Source organism: Lagenorhynchus albirostris, chromosome X (assembly GCF_949774975.1).
Source record: "Lagenorhynchus albirostris chromosome X, mLagAlb1.1, whole genome shotgun sequence".
Lineage (NCBI taxonomy): Eukaryota > Metazoa > Chordata > Mammalia > Artiodactyla > Delphinidae > Lagenorhynchus > Lagenorhynchus albirostris.
The window spans coordinates 98643198-98665675 of record NC_083116.1 but is presented as its reverse complement, the minus strand read 5'-3'; the positions used below and the strand labels follow the sequence as shown (position 1 = coordinate 98665675).

The window sequence follows — 22478 nt, the reverse complement described above, 5'->3', positions numbered from 1 at the left end:
GAGGCCAAAGGGTAAAGAAGATTTTTTATGTTTAAATTTTTCTTATCTTGCCATAAAATATGAATTTTATGTCACAGTCTCTTGGCACTGCCAACAATTTCTGTGAGCCAGACTTGACTTATATGTAACATGAGGGGGTTGAGGCTTATTCTTGAAGCCCTTGAAGCTCAATGCATGGTCTGTGGACCAGCAGTATTGTATCACCTGCGACAGAGACTAGAAAACGCTGTCAGCTCACAGAGCCCCTAGTGTCGCAGTGATAATTTCATAGCACTCCTAGGCCCAAAGTAACACCTGACTAGCCCATTTATTAAGTAGTTAGCTTGAAAAACAAATTTAATAAGTACTGGGATCCTAACAACTTAGTAGACATTTGAAAAAATAATATACATAACTTGAAAGAAAAATAGTATTTTTATTCCAGTCTTAAATAGCCCCTGATGGGATGTGCGTGCCTGATGGGCACTACATGACTTGTCAGATCTTGGAATCTGATTGGGTAGCATCATTTTCATTTCCTGTTCCCCGTTGATTTTTGTGCAATACTTGCTTTTTGTCATAGCAACTGCCCCAAACTCAGCTTCACGTAGATAGGACTTCATTGAAAAGAATAGGGTGGAATTTAATGTTAATACTGTGAACCACTGTTCGTAGTTTGCATGGCGTCTGGTAGTTGTCGCTGTGTTTCCCTTGAAATTTTAAAATATCCTGCTTTGCCCCTGTGAGTTGGCTCTGCTGCTTTGGGATGCCGAGACACACAGTTTGGGAGCTGTGGACCTAGGAGTTTGTTAGAAAAGCAGAATCTCAGACCCCTCCGGGACTGAATAGATCAGAATCGTCATTTTAACGAGATCCCCAGGTGACCTGTATGCAATTAAAAATATATATATTTATTCGTTTTGGCTGCACCGGGTCTTAGTTGTGGCAAGTGGGATCTTTAGCTGCAGCATGTGGACTCTTAGTTGCGGCACGCATGCGGGATCTAGATCCCTGACTAGGGATCGAACCCAGGCCCCCTGCATTGGGAGCGTGGAGTCTTACCCACTGGACCACCAGGGAAGTCCCGACCTATATGCAATTGAAGCTTGCAAAGCACTGCTCAAAGACACTTGCTATCATGAAAATTTTGATGTTTTGTTTTATGAATAAAAAAGATGAAGTAGGTCACTCACTGGCTTTCTTTAAGTTTTAATCTCCACATAATTATGGAATCCTTGGTTTGCCCTTGCCCTTGATTTAAGCTTGGAATAGATACTAGCCACATCACCCACTTCCTGTTTTTTGATCAGTCTCTACTCTGAGCAATTGGAGGAAGGTAATGACTTTTGTTTTATGTATAAACAAAAAAGTATAAAAAGTAGGAAGTCTAAACTCTCTTTGCACTCACCATAGTCCTTCCCAGTGGTTCACAGACAGGCTTTTGAAACTCCTGGGTCACTCCTGAAAGCCTTCCAGGTGGCCTTTTGTGACAGTCGTGTTGCTAAGACATAGAGTTTGTGCTGCTGGTACTACAGGATAATTTTGTTACATTTAATTTAAAACATGTCTCTTGCTATTAGTGTGTCATCAGAAACTTCATTCATTCTGGTACATTTGGATAGAGTTTCTTTTTACATTTTAATTTTATTTATTGGTTGCTGTGTTATTTTCTTCTTCAGTGTTCTGTTTTGTGGGTTGCTATTTTATAGATGTGTACAAAGCCATGGTCTTATTACTACCCATGTGGCTGTACGGCTGCTCAGGGGGGAGCCTGACAGCTATGGGCATGTGACGTTCTCCTGGCATGCCCTTGTTAAAGATGCAGTTTTGTTACTGAACCAAACTTGGGTCTGCTCGCCTGGGCACGGTAGAGGCAATCTGCTGACACCAGATTGTGGTGAAGGAAAGTACAGTGTAGATTGTAAGAGCACCAATATAAGGAGGACAGGCGGTTGGTGCTCTATAAACCCCAGAACTCCCCAAGGGGTTTCAGCAAAGCATTTTTAAAGGCCAGGTGAGGGACGGGGGTTGCAGGGTATGTGATCAGCTTGGGCACAGTTCTCTGACTGGTTGAAGGTGTGCAGTCTTTAGGCTCCGGAAGGTCTGGGGGCCACGTGTTCATGGTCATCAAGTAGTTAATGTCTTCCAATTTGGTGGGAGTTTTAGCATCTGTAAAACAACTCAGGAAGTGCGCGTCTGATACTCTTATCCGGGTGCTTCAGAGAGGAGCTATAGCAGAGGATATGGGGGCGGGTCTGTCCTGGGAAGGCCCCATAGGGTCTTGCTCCATTAGAGTTCTGGCTTCCCAGAGACTGATGGGGTACTCTAGGTAGATGTCAGAGAGAGAAGCTTGTGGCTATGCTAGCACAGAAATAGGAAATGAGTTTTTCTTTGTCCTGGTCAATGCATTCTAGACCTTGAAGTAGACTGACCTTGAGTCTACCAGTGAAAAAGGAGAATGCTGCAGGGATGAGGAAAAGAGATATGATGGGAAATGCCTCAGTGACCCTGTATTCATTAGAAGCAGTGAATAAACACAGGGTATTCACTAACCCGAGAAGACAATAATGCTTCCCCTCTCAGCAAGTTTCCTGACTTCCTTACTAATGGTCCTAGCTCTTGTCCTTATTCAGGCTTGGATTTTATACAATACCAGAAAGACAAGCGATTTTTGCTTTCTTCCTTTCACCCTAAACTTCCCTGCTCGTTATAGACAATGGGAACTGTAACTGAATGAAGGGAGGTAACCTCTGTGAAGAGATCACTAGCATAACACTAGATGCTTCTCTTCATCTTGTTTATTTCAGACCAGCCTGAACAGCATGATGAGTGTTTACAGTGAAACAGGAGACTATGGCAACGTGAAGGTCAGCGGGGAAATCCTTCTCCACATCAGCTACTGCTACAAAACTGGCGGGCTCTACATTTTTGTCAAGAATTGCAGAAATCTGGCCATAGGAGATGAAAAGAAACAGAGGACAGATGCGTAAGCATATACCATATTCCTTAGACTATTTCGGTCACTGCATATGTGAGTATGTGTGTTTGTCACGTGTGTTTCTTTTTCAGAAGCGTCTCAGCATTCCTCTAGATTCAGAAGGTTGATCGTCACTTTCTTCCTGTGCCAAACTTCTAAATATTCTTTGATGTGCATGTATAATGGTTGCATTTGTGGTTACCTGATTTTTACTTTTTTATTTTATTTTATTTCTATTCTATTTTATTTTATTCTATTCTATTCTATTTTACTTTATTGTATTGTATTGTATTCTATTCCATTCTATTCCATTCCGTTCTATTCCATTCCATTCTATTCTATTCCATTCCATTCCATTCCATTCCATTCCATTCCATTCCAGCACTGCACGGCTTGTGGGATCTCAGTTCCCCGACCTGGGATTGAACCTGGGCCACGGCAGTGAAAGCACCAAGTCCTAACCACTAGATGACCAGGGAACTCCCAGATTTTTAAAAAGCTATTACTCAGCGTGACTCAGGACTGACAGATTTGTAGTTCACACAGAGGCAGCTCTTTGAGATAGAAGGCTGACACATTGGCACACCCCAGGATGTATAAGAGCATCCTGTTAATTTTTGTTCTGGGAAACACTCCAGAGAAAATTACCAAGCTGTTCACCCAATTGAGCAACTTAAGAGGGCAATTTTGAAGCTCTCAGGATTTCAGGGACGAGCCCAGGAGGGCAAGGATGAGTATAGCACATTGGAAAGAAGCTAGATACAAAGATATGCCATGCCTTCCCAGGACCACTGCCAGGTTTGATGATTCACTAGGAGGACTCACAGGTCTCCACACATAATCAGCAAAGGGAAAAGGCATATGTGGCAAAGTTCTAAAGAATCCAGGCTTAAGCTTCCAAGTATCCTTTCTCAGTGGAGTCACATGGGATGTGCTTAAGGTGCTTAAGTCCTCCAGCAACGAATTGTGCCAACACATGTGAAGTGTTGTCTACCAGGGAAGCTCATTGAGAGACTCACCTGGGCATATAACAACAAATTCCCAGTCTCCCAGAAGGAAAGCAGGGGTTCAGCAGAAGCCATATTATTTCCACAAGTATTTTAGTCACAGTGAGCCACTTATATCTGTTCTGGGAATGATGAGAATCCTGAAATCCAGGTTCCCACATGCCAGCCAAGAGCCGAACTTGTAAGCAGGCATTTCTAAGGAGAGCAGTCTCAGACCTGCTGTTCACCTTTTCTCTACATAAAGATGACCTAGGTTCAGTAAACAACTCAGCAAAGCTGTTTCCAAATTAGACAGACAGATGGATTCTGAGTACAGATTGGCCCACTTACCTCCTCAGCTAAATATCAGAGAGCTTCAGGACCAATACCATCATTTAGACTAGCATGGAAAGGGATCATCTAAAGCCCATCCTGAAGATGTGCTTCAGGACTCTGGTAGCATCCTTTCCATTTCAATCTTGTACATTTCTGAGTCTGCCATGATGCTTCGCTCCAAGAGACTCCTGGGACCGCTCAAGGCAAGGTATTGGGTAGAATTGCTGTTGTGATTTCAGGTTGTTATTTTTCATTTCCTCTTTGCACCATTTTTCTTCATCCGTCCATGGCCATTGACTCTACCCATCAGAAGTCGTGACATCTGAGTGGAGAGGAAAATAACCCCATATTTTGTGAGACCATTGATCATAATAATAGATTACATTTATTGAGTAGTATAATATGTCAGCTTCTTGTATGTCTCAGCTAACTTTATCTTCACAATGCCATACGTAAGCTCTTGAGTTCACCGAAACCAGTGAGGCCTGGAGTGATTCAAACCCAGCTGGCTTGACTCCAGAGCCCACACCCTTTACCACTCGACTTTACTGCTTCTCTCTTATTGAAGGTCCAGAGTTGTATTTCAAGGTGTCCCGTTATGTAGACAACATTCCCTTTGGTTCTGTCTCTTATACTCACTAGCCTATTCCTTTTGCCTCTTTTATTCACTGATGTCCCCGAGCATTTCTTGCAAAGTAGATGTTTCCCAAGAATTATTTTCACTTCTTTATTTTTTTACCATCTACAGTTATGTCAAGTCATACCTTCTTCCTGACAAGTCTAGAAATAATAAGCGCAAGACCAGAATCAGAACAGGCACCAATCCAGAATTCAATGAAACACTAAAGGTAAGGAAATATTCTCTCAGAGTAACTTTAGTGATACAGTTTACAGCCTCATTGAAACTACTGAGGATTTGCATGTCAAGGCTTATATGTATTTTAGCAAAGTAGAATTTGAATCAATTAGTGTGATACCCTCGGCTTTCTGTTTCTGGAAAAGAAAAATGTAAACCACTCTTAATCTGTTTTTCTCTGGTGCTCCTGAAATTGCACCTTAAGTAGAGACAATCCAGAAAAATTACATCGGACCTGATACATCCTGTCAAAAAGTATGTTTCACCCTTGGGAAAGCTGTGTTTTTTCTAGTTTCGCCTAAAAGAAGTTTGTCACAGTTTTGACAGTAACATAGCAGGTCTGTACCCACTCACTGTTCTGCTAACACAGCGTGAAGATGTGCTGTTTCTTGTAAGGGTTTTGGAATTTGGCTAAATTTAAGCATGTGGTTAGTGAACAGTGGAGATGCAGGGCTGGATTCCAGAACTCTCAGAGACGGTGGCCCAGATAAGAGATGACCCAGGCCCCGATTCTAGAGAAATGACTTTTCCCTATAGGCTTCCATGTAACCTCTTCTCTCACCCTGGACCAATCTAGCCTGGTAAGAAAGATCCAGGGAGATGGGGATGTAGACGTTATTGCCAGTCGCAGAGTAATTTATGGATCTTGTGCCCAGAATGATGGAGTCAGAGTCCACCATAGGAGGAAGTTGGTGAGCTGGGGCATGTGTCAGCGGGGTCATATGTGAAAGAAGGAACCAATATCAAAACAGATCAAAGTGAAAATGAATGAATATAGGCAGAGGGTGAATCCAACAGCCATGACAAGATAGCAAAGATGAGCCCAAGCAGAAGAGAAAAACAGAGTGACATGGCAGATCCAGGAAGCAGGGAGACCAGGTTAATCATGCCGGGAACAGCAAGGATGGGGTAGACACAAATCCGAGATCAGGAGTCAGTCAGTCTGAAGTATGTCCCAGGTGGTCATTTGCTTAGGATAATCAGGAGGTTTTGAGGGTGTATGGGCTTGTGGCCCTGGATAATGTTCTGCTGGAAAAGGCAAAACCACGCCAACAATATTTCCTTTCTGCTCAACCTACGTATATATCGATTCATCCCTGCACTTAGGCTGAACTTTATGAAGTTTGGCACTTGCGAGTTTCTCACTGTCAATACTATCCTGGATTTGGGGCTTCTTGTTATAAATAAAATAAGACAGATAAATTAGAGAATTGATATAGTAAACATTGTGCTTACAAAGTAGTTGTTGACAAAATAATTAGGCAAATGAAAAGCAGGTAAAACTGAAAAGGGGACAAGCTTCATCACCTGACACTTTTTATACAATATCTGAAATTTATCGACTCTCCCCCCCGAAACAGTCTGTTGATATTTGGTTCAGTGCTAAGGCTCACACAAAATGATTTTATGGAATAGAACCTCGGGTGTAGCAGAAACGAAGAAAAATGAAGATTTTTTTTCTCTTGGGTTTGTTTTGTTCATATTACTACTGTATTTGATCTGAAAGCTGGTGGTAGTAAATTTCAACCTGTCCTAGAAGTGGGCAGAGCCCTCCTTATGGAGTGTGATGTTATAAATCTGATTTTGCAGTATACCATCAGCCATGCCCAGCTGGAAACGAGAACTCTGCAGCTCTCAGTCTGGCATTACGATCGATTTGGACGAAACAGCTTCCTCGGGGAGGTGGAGATTCCTTTTGACTCATGGAACTTCGAAAATCCAAGTGATGAGTGGTTTGTGCTTCAGCCCAAGGTAGGAAATGCTTCCAGATGAGTCAAACAGTTACACAAGTAATGAGCAAAACTGATGTCACAGGCCTAAAGAATCTGAAGGCTTCCAGTTGTCAAGCGATAATCTGAAAAGGTTAGTGCAGCTAATTTGGGAATAATATAATAAATGCAAATCCATTCTTTTGGAAAGCCTTCTTCTTCGATACAGACTGTCTGTAAAATCAAGCCTCATAATCATATATCTTATTAATTTGATCTACTAAAAATGTAGTCATCATTCGAAGGTTGCCATGGATAAACAAAAGAATACATTCTATGATCCTATTAGAAAGAGAAAGCGTTCATTTTCACATAGACAAAAACAGCTCCATAGAGCACGATCAGTCTCAAAATGTTCTCTCTCTTCCTCATTCTCCACAATTCAGACATGAGCAGGTGTGCTCTTGCCTTAGCTCACAGGAGGAAGTGACCAGCAGCTAAAGTATCTGGTTTCCTACATTCCTACTTTTGAGATTCAGAACCCAGGTCTTGAGTTATAGTCAGAAAAAGAAATCTCAAAGCTGGTTCTAGAAATTAAATGCTACTATAGTATGTTCTAAACTAAACCAACAGTGCCTGAGATTCACTCTATGCAATTGGTATCTCTACATTTACAGTAATTTTTGAAGTCAAACGTGAGGTGGAAAAAAGGTCACATTTACGTAACGAAAGATTGTTCTTTATAGAGAGAAGGGCAAAAAGAACATGATGGTAAAGATAGTGGATGCAGCTCAGACTTCCTGGGTTCAATCCTGGCTTCGCGACTCTGTGTAACCTTGGGCAAGTTACTTAACTTCCCAGGCCTTGGTATTCTCACTGGTGATAAAAGAGTTGGACATCAGTTATAGGGATGCTGTGAGGCTTGAAGAAGCCTGCTATGTGATGCTTGCAGTATTGTGTCAGGCACATTGTAAACTTCTCACTAAATGCTAGGTAGTATTTATGTTACATTGGAGTCCTTATATTGCAATTAACAGAAACCCCAGCTCATGCTACTCAAAAAAATAAAAGGAAATTATGGGCCAGCGATTATCAAGCATGGCTTAATCCAGATACTCAGATCTTAGCAAGGCCCTGGAGTCTCTTGGTCTCTCTTCTCTGTGTTAGCTTCACTTGCAAACTTCATGCAGTGTGGGCCTCCCTCACTAGCTCCAGGTCTGCTTCTCTTGGACACCATGACAGCTGCAAACCTCTCATCCTTGCCTCACACTGTCCAGGAGAGGAGAGAGTTCCTCCTCCTCCCAATAGTCCAGCCAATGCCCTGGCTCTGGTTCCTAATTCTCATTACATTATTTGCCCATCCTGAGCCAATCATTCTGGCTAGGGAGGTGAGATACATTGAGTGGCTTAAGACAATCAGGACATAACTCTGGTCTTGAAGGTGGTATTGCCCCCAAAGAAATCCTGGTACAGTAGTACTAAAAAAAAAAAATGGTGAGTGGATGCTAGACAGCAAAAAACAAGTGACCATCATCAGTAACACTTGTTGATCATCATCAGTAGCAGCGTCGTTCACGTCTCATGGTTACAACCATCAGTGTGGGGTTAGCATAGCTATCCCCATTTTATATAAGGAAACTGAGACTCAGAAATTAAATACAATATTCTAGTGGATTTTATAAGTGTTGACCTTAAACTTGGTGTAAATAACTCATGGAAAATCTTTAGGAGGTTTAATTGGGCTATGGGTAAAATGGACAATGAAATAGAAATCCTCAAACAGGAAATAACCTCATTCCCATGACTAACGTAAATGTGGTAGAGATAGGAAGTGCAGTGTTAACAAGTCCATGGTAGCATAACATTTCTCTGACATTAAATATGAGAAATATTTGGTCATTACAGTACTAAGTTTCTTGGAATTCAATGAAAAGCCTCAACATAAAGGATAGCAATTAATCTGACTTAACAGTCTCCTATCACGTGCTTCCTTTTGTGTAATGGGTGAGCATCAAAGAATCATAGAAAATGTCCGACATATCATACGATGCGTGACACTGATGAAGGACAAGTAACATGTATCTTAGTCCATGAAGTTAATTTGTCTGTCAGAAATATAACATGAAAGCACAGAGGGGCTCTTTGGAAACCAGCTTGGAGGGTTTCCAGTCAGTTTCTTGGAAATGGTTGGAGAATTTGCACTGAGATGATATCAAAGCTCTCCCAGGCCTCTCCCAAGCATCCTCTGTGCTTCGGGGTCAACAGCTTTCCATGGTAATCACCTTCACATTGACACTGAGTGGTTTGACTTTCTATCATAAGGGAGAAGCATCTCTCTGAGGCCGCTCAAAGTGGAAACATCCTGATGGTGTTTAATGGCACTGGAACTCCTTTGGTCCTCTGCCAGAGGCTCTCTTTACAAGTCTGTCCTCAGGCTATTGTAAATTTTTCCCACGTAGGCAGAGAGCCAGAAATTCCTGGGAGCGTATGTACCCCCTGCCACAAGGCAACCCTTAGCCAATAACTGATAGATGGGGGAGTTTGAAAGCTCCGTTGCATTACTGAGTGGGAAAAGCTCTGAGGCGTTATACTCCAGAGCTCTCCTGCTGGATCTAGCTGCACCTTTGCCTGGCTTCCTCCTCTTCCCCAGCCTATTTCCCCAACCCCTTCATTGGCCTGTCCTGGGAGCACTTGCTTAATAAGTCACTTGCATAAGAATCCTCACCTCAGGGTTGGCTTCTGGGGAACGCAACTGAAACTGGTGTCTCTAATCCCTGTCATCTTTTTCCACCAAGCTCCCTCTGACACTTACAGAGGAAAGGCTGCAGATTATTCAGACTTGCTTAGATACCATGCCTTCCGAAACCAGGGAGGCAGGATACCAAAACATGCTCTGTACGCCGCCTCCTGCTTCGTGAGTGGCTCGTCTTCGGGCTGAGCTGGGCTCCCTCTGGTTGATTACCAGCCGACTCTGAGGACTGTCATTTCATTCTCCGTCTGCCCCTCAGTCATTTCAGTGCAGGAGTCACTTCATCAGCTGCAGCTAGAGCATGGGCGGCCTTGGAGACTCGATGCTTCTTGTAGATTATCCAGCTGAGGAGCTGAAGTGTGAGCTACAGGGACCAATTTCCTTAGTAATAGACGATCGGAATTAACAGTCTTTAAACATTCAGAAATACTGACATCCTTTGGCAGTGGGAAGGCTGGAAAGACACAGTGCCTTATTGCTTATCGACTCTGTGTTGGTGAAAAGTCCCTGGACACCTTCCTTTGGTTTTTTTTGTTTTTTGTTTTTGCGGTACGCGGGCCTCCCACTGCTGTGGCCTCTCCCATTGCGGAGCACAGGCTCCGGACACGCAGGCTCAGCGGCCATGGCTCACGGGCGCAGCCGCTCCGCGGCATGTGGGATCTTCCCGGACCGGGGCACGAACCCGTGTCCCCTGCATCGGCAGGTGGACTCCCAGCCACTGTGCCACCAGGGAAGCCCCTTCCTTTGTTTTTGCTGGGTCTTACAACCCATATGGAGGCCAACGCAGATGGAGAAAGAACTCAAGATGCCAGATGTACTTACTATAAAGTTTCACAGTCTAACTCCCATTTACTGCATGACGTGGGACTGTTTATTAGCTATAACTCGCTATCTTACCGGAAGGCATGTTAGGTAGTTAGACAAGAAGAGTTTGTCAGTATAAATTGCCTTTCGAGTGTTCCCAGAAGGTGTGATTATATAAAGGACCTTTGAAAGTCAACAGCAAGCTTAAGTGGTTTTCCAAGGAAATCTTCGCCATCCCACCTTCAGGCAGAGTCAGTGTAATATAAGGTCCCGTGAAATGATTGCCTAGCTAAAGGGCTCTCTCTTTATGTGGCAGGTTGAGCAGACTTATGTCCATGATATATGACCCCACCTTAGACCTGTGTCTGAGTGGAAACTCTGCTTCCTACTCTGATGGAAAGTGGATCTCTAGCTCTTCAAAAAGCCTTCTGGAGCAGAGGAAGATGTCAGTGCTTTACCTATATCCCCATTTTCATGCATACATGGCTCCCCATGGCTGTCCCTCCTGCCAGCCAACACCTACCAATCTGTGTAGGAGAGGCGTCCTCAGGCTGCTGCAGTGGGCTTGGAGTGTGGGCATGGAAAGCCAGAAGAGCCTAGGTATTTAAGGCTTCTGGGGCTTGAGGGCAGAGCCCTTGATCAATAACTGATGGGTGACTCCCTTGCCTCTGATTGAGACAGCTCTGAGGTGTGACCTGTCTTATCCTCAGAGCTCCCCTGTGGGACTGAGCAAAAGTTACTCTCCATGAAACTTTGCCTTATATCACAACCTTGGTAAACCTCTCTTCACTTTGTGGTCCCACTACCCTACTACCCACCCTAATAAAACATGATAACAGGAATTCGTGTCTTCAGGTCTCCTCAGGACCCCAGAGTAGACAGCTTGTTTACGTCTTCCTTGCTGCTTCTTCCCTGCACACACAGTTCTGATCACACCTGACTCCCTACCAGTCCTTAGACACATTCTGCGCAAGCCCCACTGTACTCTGCTCATCCTGCTTTCTTAACCCAGACTAATCATCTCCCCCCACCCCCCTTCGTATGTCATCATCTCTCCCATCCTTTAAGGACCAGACACGGGCCCCCTCTTCACCCCGTTCTGGATTATTCTCTTCCCACAGTAGTTTCTTTGTACTTGTATTGGGAGCCACTGTCATCATTTGTCTGGCATTGAGCTTGCTGTGTGGTAGAAGCCCTCTTCTCCCAGCAATCAGGACCAATAATAGTAGGTCAGTTCATAGACTAAGTCACAGAAGTCAAACACATACCCGCTCCCCCAGTGCATTTCTTAATCATGTATTTTAACTTAAAACAAATACATGTGCATTCATTTTCAGGTCTTCTAATATAGGGGCACTTTGTTTTGTTTGAGTATGGTTTCAGTGATTGCAATTCTGTCATATCCTCCTGGCATAAATTCTGACCCTAATGTATCCTAATCAACAGTTGCTAGTTTGCGTTTCTCTAAAGTGAAACAAAAACTTAAGAGTACTTTCAAAGTCAACCAAGTGCAAAAACCTTTCTAAATATTCACCATCTTGTTCCTAATCTTTTACAGCTTGGAGCCCAAATATAATCCAATAGCAAATTTATTTTCAAATCTTTAGTGCTGATAAGTCGGTCAACCTAATTTTTATAGTAGCAGCTGTCTTTTGGGACTCTTCAATTTGTGACATTCAGTTATATAATTACAGCCACAAATAGGCCTGGCATAGAGCTTCGGGGACTAATGCAGCTGACTTAAGCATGCACTTCAGCTGATGGGAGCGGGCACGCACGGTCTTTGTAGAGGATTCTGCTCTTCGCTGGGAATGGAGAGCATTCGGGCAGATGAACAGAGCTTCTGTTGAATATATATCTCCTGGATAGAATGAAAATTCATTGAAAGCCGGGTCTCTCTCCGTGTCCCCGTAGCACTTAGCAAAACGCCTTAAAATCATTACTACGAGAAGCCATTCCATATGTGTTGGTAGAATTGAATAAACTGTATTGAATTCTGCAACCTTTTTCTGAGTAGGAGTTGGTTGAATAATGTAAAATGGTAGTATGCCAGGACAGGATGTTGCCTTGGAATTTCCTTGCAAGTGTACCAAAAATACCCCCAAGATATTAGCTATGTGCAGACTGTAAGATGACTCCCTCCTTTGGATTTCTTTTGTGTGTGACTATAATGCCATAAGACTTCACCTTTATTATTTTCTACTCCCACAAGATTTGAGGACTGTGTTTATACCAAGTCACCAGTGTATTTGAATTTCAGCTAGAAAGTAATGCAACATTAATAAATCCCAATAATGCATGTTTTGATCTCTACAAATACACTACACGTTAGTATGTGACACATATAATTTTTTCTGCCAATATATTTTCCTACCCAAAGATCTCAGCTGAAAGCAAACAGAGCTTGCACTGGTTAACTGTTGTTGTATAGAAAGCTACCTTAAATCTTAGTGGCTTAAAACAACAATTTATTACTATTGTTCTTGATTCCGTGGGGTGACTGGACTCAGCTAGGTGGTTCTTATTTAAGGTCTCTCATACGGTTGAGGCTAGATGGTAGACTGAGGCTGAAGTCATCTGAGGGCTTGACTGGGCTGGTTGCTCCAGTTGGCCGTCTCATACTTGATGTTGGCTGCCAGCTAGGTAGGAACTCAGCTAGGCCTGCCGACTAGAGCACTGACGTGTGGCTTCTCCATGTGACTTGGACCTCACATCATGGGTTCCCAGAGGGAGAATCCCAAGAATATTCATTCCAAGAGAAGAAATAGAAGCTGTTCATTTTAAGGCCAGGGCCCAGAAACTGGTACGTTATCACTTCTGCCATATTCTACTAGTCAAAGCAATCACAGAGCCCACTCAGATCCAGAGAGGACAAATACCTCACCTCTCACTATGGCTAACATAGTACCAAAAAAGCAGTTGATCTCTTTTATCTGTCATAATATCCATTCTAATTTTCCATTTGTGACTTTCACATAAACTAAAATTTACTGAAACCATCAAAACAATTAGAAAAGTCCTCTTACAAGGCACTCAATTTAAAATAATTAAATATTAGATGGATAGTCTATTCCACCATCTAATAGCATTTGTGCCCCTGGCAAGATAGCTGAATAGAATACTTCAAATGACTTCCCCACCTTTACGAATAAGTTTTACCACCGCCAAGAGGAAGCAAAGTAAGGCAAGGATTCCTTTTGTAATGGTATCAGTCTTTTTCGCTGAGGCTTGAACAGCCTTGGGCTTTCTCGTGGGTTTTGGGGTTTCTGAATTCTTTCAGTCTGCCCTCTCTCAGAAGAGAGCAGTTCTCAGCCCTTGACTCATTGCTCAGCAGTCAAGTTCCTGCAGGAAAAGTCTGAGGAAAGTACACTACTTTTCTTACCCTATTTATGAAAAATCAAAGTTCCGTTGACTCAGTGGCAAACGGGAGACCTGTAGAACAGAGGCTGTGGGTATGTGCTCACACTGCATTTTTAAATTTTAAGTTTGATTTTGAGAAGACTGTAGATCCCCATGCTATTGTAAGAAATAATACAGAGAGATCCTATATACCCTTTACCCAGTTTCCCCCAACGGTCACATCTTACAAAGCTATAGTGCAATGCCACAACCAAGGTGGTGACATTGATACAATCCACTCATCTTATACAGATTTCCTCGGTTTTCGTTTGTGTGTTCGTGTATTTATTTCTGTGCAGTTTTGTCACATGTGTAGCTTTGTATATTCACCACTACAGCCAAGATACAGAATGGGTCCATCCCCACAAGGATCCTTCATGCTCTTTTATAACCACACCCACCTCCCCCCTGCCACCCCCATTCCTAACCCCTAGCAATCATGACTCTATTCTCCATATCTATTATTTTGTCATTTCAAAAACGTCATGTAAATGGAATCGTATAGTATGTATCCTATTAAGCTGACCTCTTTTCACTCAGCATAATTCTCTAGAGATTCACCCAAGTTGTTGTGTGTTTCAATAGCCATTCCTTTTTCTTGCTGAGTAGTACTCCATGGTATGGCTGTACCACAGTTTATTTAACCAGTTATCTATTGAAGGACATCTAGGTTGTTTCCAGTTTTGTACTGTAACAAATAAAAATGATACAAATATGTGTGTACAGATTTTTTTTTCAGTGTGCACAGTCTTTTACTTCTCTGGGATAAACGCCCAAGAGTGCAAATTGCTAGGGTGTATGGTAGTTGTATGTTTAGTCTTTTACGAAAATGCCAAACTGATCTCCAGAGTGGCTGAACCATTTTACAGTCCCACCAGCAATGTTGGAGTGAACCAGTTTTTCCTCATTGAGTTTTAATGAGGGGAATTACCAGTATAGCTTTTCATAGTTGGTGGCTGGCAGCCCAATGTGAACCAGACATTACTGCCTACTTGCCCCTTCTTGGACACTTAGGAAGGCCTTGAGACATCAAGGACAGACAGAGAGAAGGATCTTCTGGGGCTGTTTTCAGTGACATCTTTATTCCTGCCTCATACCCCAAATTATTTGGGTATGTTCAATGATGGGTCCAGTTCTCAGTCCATCACAGGCACTCAGTGTCCATTGATTCACCGAACGTGTGTTATATATCTCCTCTCAAATTCCTTTTACTTTAGCGTTAAATGTTTTTTTTGGGGTTTGTTTGTTTGTTTGTTTGCGGTACGCGGGCCTCTCACTGTTGTGGCCTCTCCCGTTGCGGAGCACAGGCTCCAGACGCGCAGGCTCAGCGGCCATGGCTCACGGGCCCAGCCACTCTGCGGCATGTGGGATCTTCCCGGACCGGGGCACGAACCCGTGTCCCCTGCATCGGCAGGCGGACTCTCAACCACTGCGCCACCAGGGAAGCCCTTTAGCGTTGAATGTTATACTCAAATAGCTTCATAGAGTTTTCCAGCCTCTCTTTTCTCATGCCTGAGGCATCTCTTGAACCAATAAGTGCCAACATAGTTGAATGGGAATAAATTGTCACATTTACGCTACCAAGTAAATATTGTACATTCAAATATGGGCTACAAAATTACAAACCAAGCATTCTCACTTTTTCTTTTCACCTGTCTCCTCTTGGCCAGGTGGAATTTGCTGAGGATATCGGCCTTCAGTACAAAGGAGAGCTGACAGTCATTTTACGTTACATACCCCCAGAGGAGAACCTGACACCTCCACTAGGACAGCTTCAAGGTAGAGAAAACAAATCAATGACTTTGATCAGGGACATTCCATTTCTAGAAGTGTGGAAATAGGGATCAGGGGACTGTGTTACTTTTACATTACACAGATGAAATGGAAAGGTTTAGGTGTCACTGTCGTTTAAGGAGAGTCGAAAAGTATACACTGTGTATGGGAAGGGTGTCAGATTCTTACAAGGAAAGGACAGAGTTCATACTTAGAGACCAACCTTAATGTTGAGGTTTGTTTCCTGGAAGTCCAGGATATATAGGATCTTCCCCCCTGCCGGGTGGAGTGGGGGGTTAGGGGGAGATGGGGGATGGCCTGCAGAGAGGGGAGGTGCAGAAAGATGCTATCTGGATTTATGACATTCACAGCTGCTCAGGGCATCTTGAGAAAGAAATTAACCTGGAACACAGAATACAAAGGAAAAATCCAGATGGAGTCAACTTTTTTTTTTTTTTTTTTTTTTTTTTTTTTTTTTGCGGTACACGGGCCTCTCACTGTTGTGGCCTCTCCCATTGCGGAGCACAGGCTCCGGACGCGCAGGTTCAGCGGCCATGGCTCACAGGCCCAGCCGCTCCGTGGCATGTGGGATCTTCCCGGACCGGGGCACGAACCCGCGTCCCCTGCATCGGCAGGCGGACTCTCAACCACTGCTCCACCAGGGAAGCCTGGAGTCAACTTTTAAATCCCTTTTGCGCTTCTTCTTTCTTCAACTCCTACAGGCAGCCTCCTTTATCTTTCTTTTCCTATCACCCTTGTCATTGTGACCCTGTGCAACTAAATTACTATCTCTCAGCCTCAGTTGCCTCACTTCTTAGGGATATTGCAAGAATTAAATAGGTTCATTCGTACAAAGCACTTAGAACAGTGTTAAATAAAGGTGGTGGTGGAGGCGGTCGTTATTCATGTTGAGCGTATGTCATCAGAATAAAAATGTGATGCGGGAAGAGTTTCCTCTCACCCCCAAATGTAGTTGTGTCTGAGCTATAGCCTTCAGAGCTGGCCCAGCATGGAGTTGACAATGTACACGACTAAAATATCCAAGACGGGAGTTAGGAATTTTCTCTTTGGGGGTCTTGGCACATGTGTGTGGCTTTCATTGTAGCTGTTCCTCACAGAGAGCAGGGATGTGGCCCAGGCAGCTCTCGGGGTGTTTTCTATTTTATCCCTTTATATGTTATAGGGGAGTATTTAATTTTTTTAAATTTATTTGCTTATTTTTTTCAACGAAACTGAAAGATATATGCAGAAGGAATGCAGTGGTGTAAAAGCATTTAAGTGATTACATGGAAAAGTATACAATAGGGCTTCCCTGGTGGCGCAGTAGTTGAGAGTCCGCCTGCCGATGCAGGGGACGCGGGTTCGTGCCCCGGTCCGGGAGGATCCCACGTGCCGCGGAGCGGCTGGGCCCGTGAGCCATGGCCGCTGGGCCTGCGCGTCCGGAGCCTGTGCTCCGCAACGGGAGAGGCCGCAACAGTGAGAGGCCCGCGTACCGCAAAACAAAACCAAAAAAAAAGTATACAATAATGTAAAGATCTCATTCACTCTGAAAATGAAATAAATCTTTGTGGATTTTATTTGTAAATTTTGAAATGGAATCCATGATCTATCTCTTCCCTTCTTTTCTCTTTCTCTTCCCCTCCCCCCCATTCTCATTCTCTCTTTCTCTTTCATGCTCTCTCTTCCTCCCTCATTCTCTCTCTCTCTCTCTCTCTCTCTCTCTCTGGCTCTCTCTGTGGCTCTCTTTCTCTCCGATGGCTGATGCAGGAAAGAAGCCCTTTAAACGAGGAAAGAAGAAGGATTCTCCTGTCATCTCTGGAGGAATCCTAGAAGTGTTCATCAAAGAGGCGAAGAATTTGACAGCCGTGAAATCAGGAGGCACTTCTGATAGCTTTGTGAAGGGGTAATTTTGTTTGAGCTCATTTTCGATGGTACTTAATGGGAGATGAAAAGGTCCGTGATCCATGAGACGGTGGCTGTGGGGCTTCTGTGTTGTTCTTATTCTAAATGTGTGCTAGGAAAGAACTCCCCTTCACTGCTGGCGCTTACATTGAAAACAATGCAAGAGAGATCTGCTTATTCTAGGTCTCAGCCTGCTTCTAGCATATTTCAGGATGTCCTGTGACTCTCGCCCTCAAGACTGACACATTTTCCTGTGAGATTAGTTTCTCACAGGAGGAGAAAGTATGGTTTTCTACATGTAATATACTTGTATTGTGCTTTTTTATCATTTGGTGCTAACTGTATGCAACGTCAACAAAAATATTGGATCCTTGGTATTTTGCTCTCTTGGGGGAAATTGTAAAAAGTGGAGATGTCAGAGCATCATCCCTAGAGATACCCACTGGAGAGTGCCTTGGGGAAACTCCAAGACTGCCTCTTGGGCATTTGTGCCCACTTTGTGGAGCCCTGGGCAGTTTCTTGAGGGAATGCAGCCCTTTTAATGGACATTCTTACCCGTTCAAGGCAACCCAAACAACAAATCCCTCCTGATTTCTGTTTGAGATTTTTCTCCTATAATTAGAAGAACTAGAACCAGCAGGATATTTTTCATTCATTGCAACAAACACATACATGCACACGTTCCAAGCACTAAGTCCTGCAGTTCCAAAAATAAGACACGGTCCCTGCTCTCACAGAGCATCACAAAATGCATAAGGTAAAACAAAGTCCCGTGATGCCAGCCGTGAGGTTAATTCTTTGAGTCAGATGACAGTATCATTCCTCTCCTCAATCCTTCTTAGAAAAGTGTAATTTTTCCTACAGGGAAATGAGTCAATCCTTTATGCTCACACAGTCTAACTTTGGTAAGGGCGGTAATAAGGAGAAGCAGATGTCCGGGGCTTCCCCACTGGTGAGCGTGTGTGCCTGAATCCTGGTCCATCTGTCCTTGACTCTTTCTCCCAGGAGGTTTAAGCACAGAAGAAATGCTTTCTGTGGATTCTGCCGCTGAAATTTGCTTCCCCAGCCCTACCATCTAGCTCTGGCCGCTTCCTGCTCACTGGTGGGATGAGGGTATGGCTTCTCGCCCATGAACTCATTGTGGGCTTGCACGGATGACTTAACATTTTCTGGAATAGTTTTTACTTTATCATGTTGAACATTTATGAAGCAGAGATAATAAAGGACAGTATCTTTGTTTTATATATATATATATATTTTTTTTTTTTCCTTTTTAAAGGCCAGTAACTTTCTAGTGAATTTTCTCCCTAGTTACACTTAAACATTGAGCTGATTTTAAAGGGACCTCAGATTTTTTGAAAAAGAGCATGAGAGAGCAAGAATAGACCTTTGTGTAAAATTTAATCTTATATATCAGTAAATATTAGGTCTGTCCGTGAGCCAACATAACAGTGGCTTAAACAAGACAAAAGTTTTTTCTCTCATATGTAAACAAAGACTAAAGGTAAGCTATCCCATTGGCCAGAGCTTAGTCACATGGCTATGTGAGCTACAAGGGAGGCTGGGGAATGTAGTCTTTATTCTGGACAATCTTGTTTCTAACTTTAAAAAAATGAGGATTTTTGTGTTGTTGTTTTTGTTTTTGTTTTTTAGAAAAATAGGGAGAGAATGAATTGGGAGGTAAGCAGTCTCTGTTTGGTACATGAAATGAAATCTCAAGTGTCATAATGTATCTTCTTTATTGTAAGGTCATTTGTGGTATTTTTCAGGTTTGATGTACTAATTTCATACCCATAAGTCTCCTTCCCTAAAGTCTGCTCCCTGACTCGTCAGGTACTATGATCAAAAACAGAGTAGAGAAAATGAGACAGTGAAGGGAGGGAAACTGATAAAAATATGTTACTAGGCAGGTTACCACTGTGAGCAACTGGGGCTCAGTTCCACTTAGGAAGGAACTCTGTGGAATGTACCTTAGGATCATCCCTCCAAGGGACAGGGAAGCTGGGAGACTCATCCACCAGTTTCTAAAACTCATCGGTTGAGGGTTGCTCCTGGGGACATTAAATTCCCAGTAATTCCAGGGTTTCCTGCACAGAAGCTGAGTCAGCTCACAGAGCACCGAAGTCCTTAATTAGAGAAGCAAAGAGACACAGGCACTTGAAGTAGGAAGCTGTCCACATGCCAGGAAGTGCTCATCGTGGCTTCATGTCACCTCAGAGGTGGGCCAGAGGTAATAGGAGGCAGAACATTATTACATAGTGTCTCCCACAGGAGGTATTTTCATTTCAGTAGGAGGGAAGGACCAATACAGGATTAGAAAGTAGAGGACGGGGGACTTCCGTGGTGGCACAGTGGATAAGACTGCGCTCCCAATGCAGGGGGCCCGGGTTCCATCCCTAGTCAGGGAACTAGATCCCACATGCATGCCACAACTAAGAGTTCGCATTGCCACAACTAAGGAACCGCCTGGAGCCCGCCTGCCACAACTGAGGAGCCCACGTGCCGCAACTAAGACCCAGTGCAACCAAATAAATAAATAAATAAATATTTTTAAAAAAAAGAGTGTGGGCATTTTACTATTGCCCCACTTAAAAGAAATAATAAACCATTCCACTAAATAAACCCACATTTAAGCATATGTGATGCTGGGAAATAAAATCAAATAGACACAGATAAACACACACACACACACACATACGCATGCACGCATACACACACACGAGGAATTATGGGAAATTGACATGACTACGCAAGGGTGCCTTTTTCTGCTTTACTGTCTCACTGATGGCTTGATTGTGTTTTCTCCTGCAGCTACCTGCTCCCTGATGATAGCAAAGCCACCAAGCACAAAACTCTGGTAATAAAAAAGAGTGTCAACCCTCAGTGGAATCATACTTTCGTGTTCACTGGCCTGCATCCCCAGGATATAAAGAACGTTTGCCTAGAACTTACCGTCTGGGACAAGGAGGCCTTTTCCAGCAACATCTTTCTGGGAGGAGTTCGTTTGAATTCTGGAAGCGGTGAGGGACTTGGTAAACCTGAGATAGTCTGTGACTTGGCATGGGGCAGGGGAGTGGTTCCTGCAGGTTTGATGTGTCCTAAGTGTACGTGTAGTTTCCTCTTAGCCGACTCCCGAAATTTCCACAGATGCTCTATTACTTTAGCCAAGGATTGGTTCATTGTTAAAATTACTACTATGTAACTTTGTATCCTTCAGCTAGAAGTGTGGGGTGTATAATGCTTATATTCAGTCCTTTCATAAAATACCATTTACACTTTAGTCTAAGTGAATTTCAACTACTTTCTTGAGCCTTACTTCAGGATTTTCTCGGGAGAGGATCACTAAGACAGCACATGCTTCTGACCGGGGAGAGAAGGACTTCCAAGACGAACTTGACTTCAACCTCTTCTCAGTTTTGTCCATGCTTGCAGCCATTACACTGCTTGCATCGAAAGGAAATCCATTTTTCCCCTAAAAAATAATGTCTCATGTTGTTCAAACAGGTCATGGAAACACACCACTGATTCCACAAGACACAGCTTTCACAGGGCGAATTGGGGAGGGTGGGGGGAATTACAGCAGTAGAGCACGTGTGTAGATTCGGGAGAGCCAGGACTAGCTCTGCCACTAAAACAAAAACTCCCAGTCAGCCTGTTCTTCTGTTGTGTTAACTCAGTCTAGATGAGCCAGCTTTCTACTTGAACTACCAAAGTGAGGGAGAAATGAGCCCCTAGGGCCATCCTGGTTTGTTCCACATCATCTAGGCAGAGGAGAGTAATGCAGGCTACAAAGGATGTAGTCCATGCTAACTCCACTCACTCGATATGGTGAGAACAGGCCACTGAAGGGCTCTCTGGTCAGCGGGTCCGCCTCAGAGGTTGACAGGTGTCTTCCAGAAGATCAAAACGTTTCATTTGTAAAGTGTAATGCTTCCCTTTCCCTTCTTTAGGTGTGAGCCATGGGAAGACGGTGGATTGGATGGACTCTCGGGGGGAAGAGCAACGCCTCTGGCAGAAGATGGTAGACAATCCTGGGGCTCTGGTAGAGGGCGTGCTCATGCTCCGTGCCAGCATGGGGAAGAGTAAGCTCTGAAGGTACCAGTTCTCCAAAATGAGGCCTCTTGGGACTGTCTGGGTGTAATTTCCTACCAGTAGCAGGCTTGGGACCTGGAGTCTGCTTCCCTGCCATTTCTTACCTGAGGGTATTGGGCCATGAGCGGAGAGATATCAGTGTTATGAACACCTAGGGTCTTGCCAGGTGTGTGAAAAAGCATGTACCTCTCTACGTGCGTGGGCCAGGGCTTTTTTGATCGGGTGATAGAAAGTATACCACGCTGTCGTGTCAACAAGCAAATTGTGCAATGATTCGTAGGCTTTATACCGTAGGGGAAATGGTACGTGCTTATTTGAAGCTGCAGTTGAGATTGGGAGTCCCCGAACTTTTTCTAATTGTGAGTGACTTTAGGTTTTCTCAAGGTTTGAGGGAAAAGGGGGCCACTTGGAATGTAGACCACTTGAAGAGCAAGAAGAGGGGATAGTGGGAATCCCCATGATCCAAAGAAGGCATTGTGGGTATGGACGCTGGGGCAAGGGCATGGCCCTCTTATTGTGGCCAACTTGTGGATTAACCGGGTAGGTTTTCAAGGTGAGCTGAGGTTTTTCTGTGGTGACTATGTAATTGATACTGTAAATCATCCCACTTTTGGGAGTGAAGAGAGCTAAATCATTACACCAGAACAACAGATGTAAACCAGGATTGACCCGGCAAAATTGGGAGGTAGAGTCACCCTAATTATGACCTAGCTATCGTAGACATTTATTTTATAAAATGTTCTAAGAGGGAATAAGAAGCAATGCACATTTTTCGGCCCCTACTTGTGTTATGTCTACAATATCCCATTGCTCAAAGGAAGTCATGTGGCCAAGCCCAAAATCAAGAGGCAGGGGAACATACTCTACTCACACTGAAGCCATGGCAAGAGCGAGGATGCAGGAAGGAATGAAGGAA

The 22478-nt window shown here is 43.7% G+C and overlaps 1 protein-coding gene across 1 annotated transcript in view; it reads left to right on the top strand.

Moving 5' to 3' along the window:
- SYTL5 (synaptotagmin like 5) overlaps window positions 1-22478 on the top strand; it is a 131757-nt gene that overhangs the window by 79191 nt on the left and 30088 nt on the right. The window contains exons 11-17 of the mRNA XM_060137060.1: window positions 2787-2965; window positions 5027-5126; window positions 6725-6886; window positions 15466-15574; window positions 17336-17471; window positions 20282-20490; window positions 21421-21565. Of these exons, the coding sequence (XP_059993043.1) occupies window positions 2787-2965; window positions 5027-5126; window positions 6725-6886; window positions 15466-15574; window positions 17336-17471; window positions 20282-20490; window positions 21421-21563 (1038 nt within the window). The 3' untranslated portion in view covers window positions 21564-21565. The remainder of the gene's footprint in view (window positions 1-2786; window positions 2966-5026; window positions 5127-6724; window positions 6887-15465; window positions 15575-17335; window positions 17472-20281; window positions 20491-21420; window positions 21566-22478) is intronic.